General features: G+C 29.3%; 3 protein-coding genes across 3 annotated transcripts in view; 2 read left to right on the forward strand and 1 right to left on the reverse strand.

Annotated features, from left to right (window-relative positions):
* The window catches only part of LOC108721880 (uncharacterized), a 6,587-nt gene extending 5,326 nt beyond the window's left edge, over window positions 1-1,261 (forward strand). The window contains exons 8-10 of the mRNA XM_018446666.1: window positions 447-745; window positions 831-1,025; window positions 1,095-1,261. Of these exons, the coding sequence (XP_018302168.1) occupies window positions 447-745; window positions 831-1,025; window positions 1,095-1,261 (661 nt within the window). The remainder of the gene's footprint in view (window positions 1-446; window positions 746-830; window positions 1,026-1,094) is intronic.
* A 547-nt stretch (window positions 1,262-1,808) lies between these two features.
* Window positions 1,809-6,322, reverse strand: LOC108721927 (cytochrome P450 4g15). Its single transcript, XM_018446744.1, has 8 exons — window positions 6,184-6,322; window positions 5,836-6,049; window positions 5,340-5,636; window positions 4,824-5,247; window positions 4,568-4,636; window positions 2,945-3,113; window positions 2,370-2,544; window positions 1,809-2,168 (listed from the first exon to the last, which is right to left on the reverse strand). Exons 1-8 carry the CDS (start codon window positions 6,320-6,322, stop codon window positions 1,979-1,981), a joined length of 1,677 nt encoding a protein of 558 aa, XP_018302246.1. The 3' UTR covers window positions 1,809-1,978.
* Window positions 3,900-4,537, forward strand: LOC108721928 (cytochrome c-1). The gene is made up of 2 exons (XM_018446745.1): window positions 3,900-4,026; window positions 4,280-4,537. Exons 1-2 carry the CDS (start codon window positions 3,900-3,902, stop codon window positions 4,462-4,464), a joined length of 312 nt encoding a protein of 103 aa, XP_018302247.1. The 3' UTR covers window positions 4,465-4,537.
* Window positions 6,323-13,274: the final 6,952 nt, after the last annotated feature.

The raw sequence follows: 13,274 nt of genomic DNA on the forward strand, positions 1-13,274 counted from the left end.
TGTGACCTTGATCTGACCTTGGCAAAGCCACCCAAGGTCAAACTGATATGATCAATAAATACATCTTTTGGAACCCCACAACTTTGGTCTGAACATATTTTCGATTGAATCTTATTCTGCGGAGATAAAAAGGATGTACGGGTGGTCTAAAACACCCTGTATATCTCTATAATTCGATAATGTAATTTGTTTTTAATGATACCGTAATATATACACTGAAAAAAATGCATGTAATTTTACATGGAAATTACATGTTCATGACTGGAAAATTGCCTAAATATGATTGGAAATTTATAATTTCCAGTAAATTTCCAAGCATATTTATGTAATTTAAATAATTTTCCAGTCATATACATGTAATTTCCATGTAAAATTACATGCATTTTTTTCAGTGTAGTTCCACCTTTATAATTTACACTCTCTGCTTTATCTTGCAAACATGAAAGGTATAAAACCATTTTGAAAGATCTTGTGGATATGTCTCTGGTGAAGAACTTCTGTTTCTTAAATTTATGCTTTGGCGTCAATTTCGTGTACTATTCCGACATTGGTTTTATTTATCTTCTTCCAATTATAATAACCGATGCAGGACACTCAAAAGACTACGCCGCACTGAGTGTTACAATTATTGGAATAGCTGAGCTGACGGCGAAAATTTTATTGTCAGTTTTTACACTGATAATAAACATAAAATCGAAGTATATATTCTTTGCTGCCACAATCTTAATGGAATTCGCAAAAATAGGTAAGTATATTTAATCCTATAATTAAGTAAATAAATTATCGCGAATTTTTAGTTTATAAAATGACATATAAAATTCACATTATAGGCTTTCTGCTATGTAAGCATACACTTAAAGGCGCGTTAATTACGTCAGCATTAATCGGCGTCGTGCGATCGTGGCTGCTAGTTTCGCAACCTTTAGTTATCATAGAAGATCTCAACATAGAAAAATTTGCCTCGGCTTACGGTATCAATTCTGTTATCAACTGTTTAGTCACGATAATTTTTGGTGCCATCGTGGGTAAGTTGAGAAAGACTGTTATACAATTTCTAATATGTTATATAACAATGCACGTGTGTTTTATTACAGGAATTATTAGGGATTGGACTGATAGCTACGAAATATATCAAATTTCTCTACTAGTAATGAATAGTGTATTTATTTTACCTTGGATGTTGCAATTCATTTTCGTAGACTTCAGAAAATGGCGGAAGCAACGCGCGCGGAAAGCTAATATCATCGACCATTGGGAATGAAGAGATGTGGAACGTCTCAATTAATGACTGATCCACTTGTCAAGTTGCATTTTCGCTTTTCTTTGATAAAAACATTTAGTATTTTTAATTATTTTTGATATATAAAGTATATCGACTTTTATATATTCAACTTTCTGTCGTTTGTGTACCGAAAATTTTATATTTTATAATTTAGTTTTTTTTATAATCAATATTTTTAAACAAAATAGATTTAAATTTTTATGCGGAAAATATAGGGGTAGTTTACAATATTTTTAGAAGGAATATATGAGATGTATATATTATTGAAATCGTAAGACGGAACAACATGATTTTTATTATAGCGCTTTATTTGCTCAAAATTATATAAAGTAGAGTAATTATTAATTTTATAAGTAATTATTAGTTTTAAATTATAACTCTTGAAATTAATAAAATATTGAAAATTCATTAATATTAATAATGCAAACCTATCTTATCTGCAAATAAGTTGTTGAATACAGTGTGTCTTGACAATATCTGTAATGTTTTAAGTATAATATATATAATATTGATTTTTTCATCTGCGTCTTACATTTGGTTAGTAATGTAGAAAAATATATAGCAAATTATTAGAGAAATATACTTACTCAAGTGAGATTAAGAAGTAGAAAATAAATTGTCTTACTAGGACAATCGTCAATCTATTTATATTTTACTGGATTATGTTTTATGCAGATATGGGATTATAATTCCTGATTATTCTTTACAAGATGTCGGTGTGCGCGGTTCGATTTTAATCTTGAATCCATCATGCCTTTTTAAAATAATGTCAGCTTGCAGGAGGAACTCTTTGTCCGGCGTTTCAGAAATAATACGGTAATTTCTCAGTATTGTCGACAGCAAAACTTTTAGTTTCAGCATAGCGTATTTCCGTCCCACACAAGACCTTTGAAAAATATGCCATTGTTAACGAATATGACCATATTTTGCTATTCATGGCAAAATATTTTTACATATCAATATTTAAAAAACAAACATTTAAACTTAAACGTAATTTTCTAACTATGAGTTTAAAAAAGCTTCAGAAAAAAGATTACTAAAAATAGAAAAAAATTATTACTACAAAATATTAATGAGTATTAAACACCTTGGCCCAGCACTAAAAGGAATATAAGCATAATAATGTCTTTTTTGCATATTTTCTGGTAAAAAGTTGTCTGGATTAAAAACTGTTGGATTTGGATAATACTTCTCTAAGCGATGTATCAGGAATTGTATAATTATTACTGTGGCAGACTTTGGGAGAACATAATCTCCTGTAACTATAAAATAAATTAATTATATGTGTATGTCTCTCTTTAATTTATAAATGAGTTCTTAAAGTAAGTGTCTCTAGCGGAAAAATTGTGAAAAGCTACATAGATTGAGATAAGATCTTAGAAATTGTTAATTTTTCATAGATATTCGTAGTGGGAACGTTGTTTGTTTGAAAAACCAAGAAATCCTCCGTGCTCAAACAACGTCACTCTACGTTCCACTATGAATATCTACGAAAAATTAAGAATTTCTAAGATCTTGTCTCAATCTATGTAGTTTTTCTGTACTTTTTCATAAAAATTTTTTTCCGCCAGGCTGTAACTTATAACTCACGCACACATCTAATATTATAATAGTTATCATAATTACCATTTTTAATAATGTATTTAAATCCAAATAGCTTACCTATTTTCACATCTTGATTAAGGCGCCTGGCAATAAAAGGTACGGGTGGGAAAAGTCTCAAAGTTTCCATAATAACTCTCTCGAGATATTTCATTTCTAAAGTATCTCGGAAAGTGCATTGTCTGTTGCTATCACCAAAAATTCCGTCCAATTCTTCGTGTACGCGAGCCTGCATAGTGAAAATCATTGAATTAAAACAAAATGGAGAATAGGCGAGCGATTTACCCTCATTTTTAGTACACTAACCAACCAATCGACGTTCTATTGCCTGGAAATGATTTAATTCGATTCCTTATATTATTTTACGAAAAAACATCTATATACACTTTATTTTTTTTATGTGTTCGTTGAATAGTTATGAACAATTTATTGTTCAAAAAATCTGAACTTCGAATAAAAATTCTGAAAAAATTCTGAAAGCTTAATTGGATCAAAATGAACATTTTTTTGTCTCTTAGACTTTTTTAATAAAATCAATAATTTTTTAAATAAAAAAATGTCTAAGCTTGAGAAATGACTACAGTTATATATTTTTTTTTCTCACAAACTAATCAATTAAGCTTACAGAATTTTTTCGAAATTTTTATTCGAAGTTTAGAAATTTAAAACAAAAAATTGTTCTAAACTATTCAACGATTACATAAAAAAATAAAGTGTATATAAATATTTTTTCTCAAAATAATATAAAAAGATCGAATTAAATTATTTCCAGCCACTAAAACGTTGTGTTGATCGGTTAATGCATTTTCTAAGCGACTTTTTGGTGGTAAACTGCTCACCTAGAATGAATTATTATACAACTGTTATCGAACTGTTATCGAACTGTTAATCAAACAATATATCGACCTCTAGCTTTCAGAAAGATTGAAAATCGCGAAATAAAATGTTTTTTAATTACTATTTTAATTTAATTTAAATATAAATTTAGTTGTCAACAAATAAATAATCTGTTAAAATGGATGATGCAGTCAACGGTAAGAAATTATTTATGAAGTTATGTGTTTCATGTCATACCACGGAAAAAGGTGGAAAACATAAAATAGGTCCTAACCTGTATGGCATCATGGGCAAGACTTGTGGAAGTAAGTGTTTCATTAAATGTCCCAATGTTTTATAGACAATATCTCGATTGAGAAAATACTTTAATAAAAAAGAATTTCAGAAAAAAACATTTTAATAGTTGCTTAATAATATTCATGCGTAAATATATAATACTATTAAATGATGAGAGAGAGAGAGAGGGAGAGAGAGAGAGAGAGAGAGAGAGAGAGAGAGAGAGAGAGAGATGATAGTATAGGAACTTAATTTATTATGTAACTGTTTTATTTCTTTTAGCTATTTCGGGATTTAAATCCACAGAAGTTATGAAGGAAAAAGCTATTGTGTGGAATGAGAAAACCTTAAACGACTACCTTGAAGTTCCCAAAAAATTCATCCCAGGAACAAGTATGGCATTCTATGGTGTCAAGAAGACCGAAGATCGAAGAGATTTGATCGCTTTCTTAGCTACTTTGAAGTAATCGTGTTTTAATAAAACAGTGTATATAACAATTTTGCAACACAAATGTGCAAACGATAAGATTATCAGTTAATAATTATTAAAAATAGTAATAATGAAGGTACCTGAATATCTGGATGATTTCCTAAGACACAAAGTGCAAAACTCGAGCCAGCCGCCGTAGTATCATGACCCTGTAATAAATCGATAATTACTTTTTTTTAATGCATAAATTAATAACTTATTTATTATATTATAACAATGCAATATACGAGATATTTTGTAGAAACTAAGAAAAATTTAAATTATAAAAGTTCATATTCAAAGATTTATAACAAGATTAAATTTACTGTCGAAAGGAAATTGAAAGTATTGTAATACCTCAAACATGATAGTATTTACTTCTTCCCAGATGTCCTCATCAGTCATTTGCCCATTTTTTTTTAATTCGAACATCATTTCTAAGAAAGCAAGTCGCTTTTTCTCACCTATGTCATTCTCATCGATGTCATCAAGATCATCTCTTACATAATGCATATAATTAGCGGCATTATTTTTAACGTTTTCTACATTTTCGGTTATCTTCGAATTTTCTATTAGTTTATCATTTTGTTCTTCTTTTAGTTGTTGATATTTTTCATATTTTTCTTCGACATCTTTTGATTTTTCTTTGATTACATGTTCTGTTAATGAATGAATAGTTTTGAGTAATTTCTTTTGGAGCTTTGCAAGCTTCGAAAATTTGAAAAATATATCGAACCGTACTGACATATCATAATGTCTTCGATGTAAAATATCGCTCATTCTACAATATTCAAATTATGATGAGTACATTTTCTACATGATAAATATTTAATAAAATATTACGTGTAATTTTAAGGAAACAACAATATATACTTCATCACGGCCATGGCATATTCGTATCCGGTTTTTTGTCTTCTTTCTTTCTTAATTCCCATTGCTGTTTCTGTTAAAATATCAACCGTTACGGCTGATAGATAATCGTGGCAATCGAATTCCTTTCCAACTTTATCGCGAAGTCGGTTCACGAGATCTACGCTGTTTTCGTAAAATAAGGGCACAAATGTCTTTAAGATATTCATATGAAATGTAGGCGCAATCATCTTTCTATGTCCGCGCCATTTGTCGCCTGATGTGATCAGCAAACCATCTCCAAGCCAAGGTTTAAACAATCTACGATAGAGATAAAAAGGGGATTAATTATTCCCAGTAATAGTAATAAGCAATGTCTTATAATAAATGACAGATCATTTAGAATAGAATTTGCATCTTTAGTTGTAACATACATATAGAAATAAAACACATTATATGTACATAATATGTATATGCGTAAATTTTCATAATTTTATTAATTGTTAATTTGATTTCTTACTTATAATCGTCAGCTTTGTCGATATGCACAGAACTACTTAGTATTACTTCAACATCTTGTGGATCTGATAAAAAGATTAATGCTCTTGTGCCTAAATATGCGCCTATTACAGTCCCATAAATCTCATAATAATTAAGACCTTTTTGGAATAAAAATTCGGGAGACTCTTTGAGAGCTATTAATGTATGGCCTATAATAGGTACGGATGGTGGATCTAAAAGAAAAAAAATTATTGTAGGCTAATATATATATACATATATATAGGAAAATCAATTCTGACAGAGATTACAATTGCGAACATACAGTCGAACTAGAAATTAAACCTTTTTATTGTTAATATGTACATACTTGGTAATTTTTTTATAAGACGAATTACTCGAGAGGTTTCGACGTAATAATATGTTGCAATTAATAGTGTAACAATTGTTCCCAGTAAAGAATAAGTTATGATCGATAAATGGGATGTTGTTACTAGATACGGGTCCATGCCGATTTAAAATAGTCTAGCGATGTAAGTCACTTATTCGGTTATTCCTCACTTTTTTAAACACTTTTTTTACTCACTAATTATGGTGTTGACATTAAAAGATATAAGACTCAAAAAATCAGAGTTAATGTGACAGTATCTTAATAGAAATATTTCATTTGCTATTAAGCTATTAAAGGATCGTTAACAACAATTTCACCTATTCACGATGAATGAGTTTCTACTTTTGCATACAGTAATGACCGATATTTTATAGCTAATAGTCCGCAAGAATATATTCGCTCATTTTTCAATTATACAGTGACCTCGTCAATATCACGTTGTTTCGTCAATATCACATACATTTACATCACGCAAAATAATCGTAGACCGGATGACCTTTTAATTTCGAATTAATGTTTGTCAATGTGAAACTATTGTCCCAAACGTGACATAGCGAAGTACAACCTTCTTACCGGAAATCAGCTTATCGATCGTAAAGCAAACGTTAAAAATACAAGAAATACAAAAAAGTTTTGTATTCTCGTGACACATGACAAAGTAACGAAATTATTAATGCGTTTTAATTATAGTTAATCTTGCTTACAATTTTAAATTAATGTAAGTCACTCTCATTTTCTTCGTACAAACTTCAAATTATTTGAAAAAAGATGATAGTACAAAAAATCTGAATCTGGACCAATACAATCATGCATTTAAACAAGAATGAAACAAATATAAATTGTATTTAATACGTTTTAATTTGGTTTTTTCGTTCTCCTTTAAAAAATTTTTTTCAATAGTTCGATTATCTTTATAAATAATTATTATGGTATAGATTGTTACTGTTAAATTAAATCTACGATATACATAATTAATAAAATATATTTTAAATACTATAAAAAGATATATCAAATACAAGATCATACAATAGTAATTTTAAGCTTAATTAAGGCACTGATATTTACAAGAATGTCAATAGCGCTAGTAGCGATAAAAATATCATCTATTTTCGTGAATAATTTACACTGTTAGAAATTTCTTAATAATTTTTAATTAACATATAAAGGAAGCTTGGTTCAAGCCCGTCAATGAAAAATAATGAATGTTGTATATGAATATTCATATTTACTGATGTCTATTTCATTAACATATGTGTTACTTTTAATGTGTATATATTTTTATTGAATTTAATATACATGTTACTTTTACATGGGATACGTGTGTGCGTGTGCGTGCGTGCGTGCGTGCGTGCGTGTGTGTGTGTGTGTGTATACAGAAAAACCGCAAAATATTTTGTGCGTGGGTAGAATAGACTACACTGAGTCGAAAAGTCCTGTACCATTTTGCTGACACCGCAAAATGGTACAGAACTTTTCGACTCAGTGTAGTCTATTCTACCCACGCATCGGTAGTCAGAAATCTCAAATCTTAACCGATGTGAACCTGGCGCCCAACTGTATCAAAAATAAAAATTAATACTGTAGTACGTTTGTACTTCGTTTGTACCTGTTTGTACCGATCATTATTTCGTTGTACCTCAAACAGTTAAACAAAAAATGAAAAATAAAAAATGGCCAGCGCGCAACTTTATTTATATCTTATCTATATCTTGAAAATTGGCAAAGTTAGCTATATAGGGCTTGCGCAAAAATTGAAAAGCACTGTATCTCCGAACCCTTTGAGGTACAAACGAAAATAAAAGAGGTACAAACGGGTACAAACGATTCTCTTTCGAATGGCATAAATGAAATTGAAAAATCTTAAAGTTGCGCGCTGGCCATTTTTTATTTTTCATTTTTTGTTTAACTGTTTGAGGTACAAACGAAATAATGATCGGTACAAACAGGTACAAACGAAGTACAAACGCGCTACGGTATTAATTTTTATTTTTGATAAAGTTGGGCGCCGGGTTCACATCGATCAAATCTTAACCAGCTTTAATCTAAATAGGTGACTATGATTTTTCCCATCTACAAGCTGTTAATTATACAGCAAGTCGTTTAGCTCGACTAATGGGAAGGAATAAAATCGAATTTGACCAGACTTAAGAAAATCGATTATAACGTTATTGTTAGTCATACAAGTCGATTGTTGACCAACTTCACCGCAATTCATCGATAAGATCGACTACCGACTCATTATAGAATCAACATTATATTTACATTGATGTACTTACATTTGTATGTTCACAATATGCACTAATAAACATAGCACTTTCCACAGCAATCATAATCTCGATACAAGCGGGTGTTCAGAATAGTCTAGAAATCAGTAAAAACAGTTGATGGGTTTGTTTCGCACAAAGCGGAAAGCGCCAAAATTTAATGAACATGTACATTAAAGTTTACTTACTTAATTTACAGTGAATTGAAATATTATTTATCTCTGTATATTAAAAGTATATTAAATTTCAATACACTTATATATTTTAATTTACTTGAATTTAATTTCATTAACATATACATTAAATATCGTTTAAGTTACGAGTGATTTAAATATCATTTACCATTGTATATTAAAAGTTTATGAAATTTCATAACATTTTTAACAGTGTACATTAAGTCTTAATCCTAAAATGACACTTTCGACTTTTTCATAATACTTTGATTTAACTCGAAACGAAAGAACGGTCGAGTAATGTAACGCATTTGTAAGTAATATAAAATTTACAACAAAAATATATAATATTCATTATAATTGATATCGCTCTTGAAAAAATGTATACAATAAGCAGTATTATATATATATTACGAAGCGTATAGATCTTATAATAAACATAATCGCATAAATTATTATACATTTGCAACAATTTCATCGTTTGTTAAGCAAATTTCTGTTAAGCAAATCATATTTTTTGTAAATAATATTGGATAATACTGTATTTGGGGAAGGGAGGGATGGTATCGTTTGATAACTAATGAATTACGACAAGGGAATTAAAGATCTGATCGCATTGTTTTATTTCGCATAGTTAAGGCACGTAAACGTATACATTTTTTAGCACGCCGTTAAATATTCTCTTAAAGAATCCATTAAAAAATATTTGATTGCTGTAACGTCATATACAATATAATGACTTTCGTTCTTGAATAGATCATAATATCGCAAAACAGATAGCACGACTTAGTGCTTAGAAAAACGTAATAATAACTATTATATATTAGTATCTTAAATATTCTCTTAAAAATTTCGAATATAAAAAAGGTATAAATATTAATATAACTTACTGCCTACGATTAGTTAAGGCACTTTTATGTACAAATTTTATTATTGTGTCTCGCAGCATTAAAGTCGAGATTCACAGATCTTTTCTATACAGGATGTATCAAACACGTAACAAAGCAAAAAACGAGAAAATGATAAAAGATATTTATACACATATATACTATATATATATATATACATATATTATATATATATGCAGAATAAATAATACATATATCGGTTGTAGATTGATTTTTATATAATTATATATATATATTATACATATATATGTATAGTATATACATGATATACATATAATATTACTATATATTACTTATATACTTATATATTTTTGTATATTCTAATATTTTATGTAGATAATTAGAATTTTCAATGAATAGTAAAGCCTCATCTACAATTGTCGCACAAGCTGTGTCGCATGTCGCAAGAGTGTCGCTAAATGAGCGTCTACAACAGTTGCAAGGATTGTTTGCACGCAATTCGACAATAAATTCTACCTCCAAACTTGCTGTGTTGTGATTGGCTGAGCTCATGCGATACGCTTGTCGCAGTCGCAGAAAGTTAAAAATGGCTCAAATCACGATAAAAACTCTTGCGACTGCAACAGTCATGCGACTAGAAACAACACTCCTGCGACATTCTCACACGACATGCGACACAGCCTATGTGACTATTGTAGACAAGGCTAAAAATACAACCAATATAAATGTAAAATTTATATGCAGTACATGTAATTACATAATGTATAATTATATAATTACATATTTCTCTAAATCATTTTCTTGTTGATTGACCTATTTCTTTAAATATACTCTACCTAATGATGTCCTTTATGATTTTAAATATGTATAACATGTTGCAAATTGTGCAGTGATAAACATACGGCGTAATAAATATTCTATAAACATTGTTTTTATAAATAAGAATGTTATAATTTTATCTTTTAAATCTTAAATATGAGCACTGTAAAAGTTTAATAAAATAGAGTGCATCAACGATTGATGATATTAATATAACAAGAATCATTGTTTTTATCCATATAGCACGTCGTATACGTTTATCAACTTTACAGTTTCTTTACAGCAGCAAATAGTTTCATAAATATAATCATATTCATAATACAACTAATTGTACTTGTGATATAAATAATAAAATAAGTATTTTCTTTCTGGAAGCGCAAAACGTCATTGCTAAAATGAATTAAAATATTTTTCTCCATTGTTTTTGAAAGAAGATAATTAATTAGTACATTTGAAAGTATATGGTAATTTATAAAATAACATAATTAATACATGTATGTGTGGAGAATAATTTATAAAGCTTTTTAAGATACTCTGCAATGCGAATAAGCAATCTTTCATGAATACAAGGTGAAACCTCTGATGTATTGAATAAAGATGTAGCACGCATATTAGCTTCACATGCTATCGGTCATTCAAAAGAAAATTATTATAATAATATGCGGATCCGGCTTAACGGATAAGTACAATTTTCTCGTACTCGTAAGTACGATTTTCTAAGTTTTGCTATTGATCACAATACACGTGCTCGTGTTTACGATATCTTGTCATATATTATTGTCGAGATAATCTTCATCCAAATCTAGTGAGATCATACGAAATTTGATTGAAGCGTATTATGTAGTGGACCTCGAATTTTGTTGCAAATATTAATCTTGCCTAATTAGAATCCGTAACTGAAAAAAATTACAAAAGAATATTAACATTTGTGTATAATAAATATTAAATACTTAGACTTAAGTAGAACTAATTTTTTTATATGCAGAGTAATTCATGTTTTAATTACTTTTGAGAATTGATTCTACATTTTATAACATTTCATGTGAATTATTCTGTATTTTTATAATAGAAATCGAACGTCACTCTCTTGTTATTGTGAAATTCTGCAAATACAAAAATTGTCTTCCTGATCGCCACAACCGTTACTATCTGAAGTATCTATGAACCCTTGTCGAAGATTTATATCGAAAGAAAACAGTTTCCATCACAATTTCGTGATCCGGGGAGTAAGGGAAGGAAGAAAGATCCCGTCTATCCTCGAGAGATCTTTTGTCCCGTCTCGCTATTGTGTTCCGTCACTGGATCGCGCGGATCCTCGTTTAGCTGTATTGGGGAAGAATTAAATTCGGAAACGGACGGATGAATCGTCGCGGACATCCCGTAGATTCCGGATATATCGTGGGAAAAAACGCATGTACAAATAATGTGGCAAATCCTCATTTTTTTTTTGAAGAAAGCATCGGGGGGCAAAGAAGGAACGGGATAGTTTCACAGTATGAGAAAAAAGATGTCAGGAACTCCTGTTTTTCGTGGTGTATATTGAATTAAAAAGCTCTGTAAAAAAGTGGGCTATAGTGGAATCATGTAATTAATAATACAACGCCAACTTATGATCCGAATTGTTTTAAACATAAAAATTAATATATAAATATAATACTATTATAAGTCAATTTACAACGCGCGCACGTAATACAATTTAAATTATATTATAAAATAATAATATAAAATTGTGAATAAACAATGTGAATTACAGAAATATTTAATTATTAATTTCAATTAATATCTTTTATAAAAAGATTATAGGAATGTATATTATGTTAATTAAACTATCAAGCAACGTAAGTTTCATTTAAAAAAATAACAAAAATAGGAATTTAAATCAATTTCGGGGAATTGTACATTATCCATTTTAAAGCCGATGGTGTCTCGCAAAGAGTTCGGTGAAGAAATGTCTTTCTCTTCGTAACCGCAAAGATGCCGATAAAAAAATGTTTGAGGAAAGCGTGTGTGGTATACATAAGTGGTGAGAGATGAATTAGAGAATCTGCCACGCCTGTACTCTTAAGATCCTAAGAACCCAAGAACTATGTGAAGTGTTCTTTTTCGAAGTATTCGTTGTCTCTCGAATCTGGAAGTCCTCAGACTTTATATTCTTTTTTATCTGTCAATATCGCATCTCGATAAACGAAAGAAGAACACCCGTATCTTAGATTGCAACTAAATTTCTATTGTTAAAGAAAAAAAAAGTGTATAGAATTATTCATTTTAAAATATATACAATTGAATTTTCTCAGTAATATCAAGAGAACTTAAATCTACCAGAATTCAATTAAGATTTATCGTTATGTATAATAAAAATAAAAAATTATTTTAGTAGAAGATAAAATTTCATCTAATTATCATTATAACTATAAATATAATAAAATATAACACGAAAATACATAATTAAATAAAAATGGAATATCTGTGATATATTTTCGCAATTATGTCAAAAAAAATAATTTTAAAAATCGAGAAATTTAGCAGTACTGAAATTGGCTGCAAACCGTCACTGTCGTTTTAAAGCTGTTGCGCTACCATGCTGGTAATGTTTATTGATAAGATAACCAACATGCGGGTTCCACCAGCATATTGCTCGTTGGATTCTTTGTTCCATGTACTAAATGTCTGTGGAATAAGTCAAAGGCGGAAAACGACTGTGACGATTGCCATAAACTTCGTCTCATGCTTATTTCCCAACACAATTTGTGCTAATTTGTTAAAGTCTCCGCTTGTTTCATGTTATTTTTAAAACATTTTTCCTCTCGACATTTCTAATAAAGCTAGTTAATTTCTGCTAAATACAAATATTATCCTTTAAAAGTCAAGAGATAATTATTATAATGTGTACAAAAAGAAAAAGTCATTCTTTTTTACTGCAAAATATTAAAGTTGTCATATATAAA

This window comes from Mycetomoellerius zeteki, unplaced genomic scaffold, assembly GCF_001594055.1.
Source record: "Mycetomoellerius zeteki isolate Tzet28-1 unplaced genomic scaffold, Tzet1.0 scaffold188, whole genome shotgun sequence".
Classification (NCBI taxonomy): domain Eukaryota; kingdom Metazoa; phylum Arthropoda; class Insecta; order Hymenoptera; family Formicidae; genus Mycetomoellerius; species Mycetomoellerius zeteki.

What these genes read in the sequence shown, in the direction of transcription:
- LOC108721928 (XM_018446745.1), top strand. Translation starts at nt 3,900, where the DNA reads ATGGATGATGCAGTCAACGGTAAGAAATTATTTATGAAGTTATGTGTT. An exon ending in CATGGGCAAGACTTGTGGAA is followed by an intron (nt 4,027 to 4,279) that starts GTAAGTGTTTCA and finishes TATTTCTTTTAG; the next exon opens with CTATTTCGGGATTTAAATCC.
- LOC108721927 (XM_018446744.1), bottom strand. Translation starts at nt 6,322, where the DNA reads ATGGACCCGTATCTAGTAACAACATCCCATTTATCGATCATAACTTAT. An exon ending in TAAATACTATCATGTTTGAG is followed by an intron (nt 4,637 to 4,823) that starts GTATTACAATAC and finishes GATTTATTACAG; the next exon opens with GGTCATGATACTACGGCGGC. An exon ending in TAATCAAGATGTGAAAATAG is followed by an intron (nt 2,545 to 2,944) that starts GTAAGCTATTTG and finishes TTTATTTTATAG; the next exon opens with TTACAGGAGATTATGTTCTC.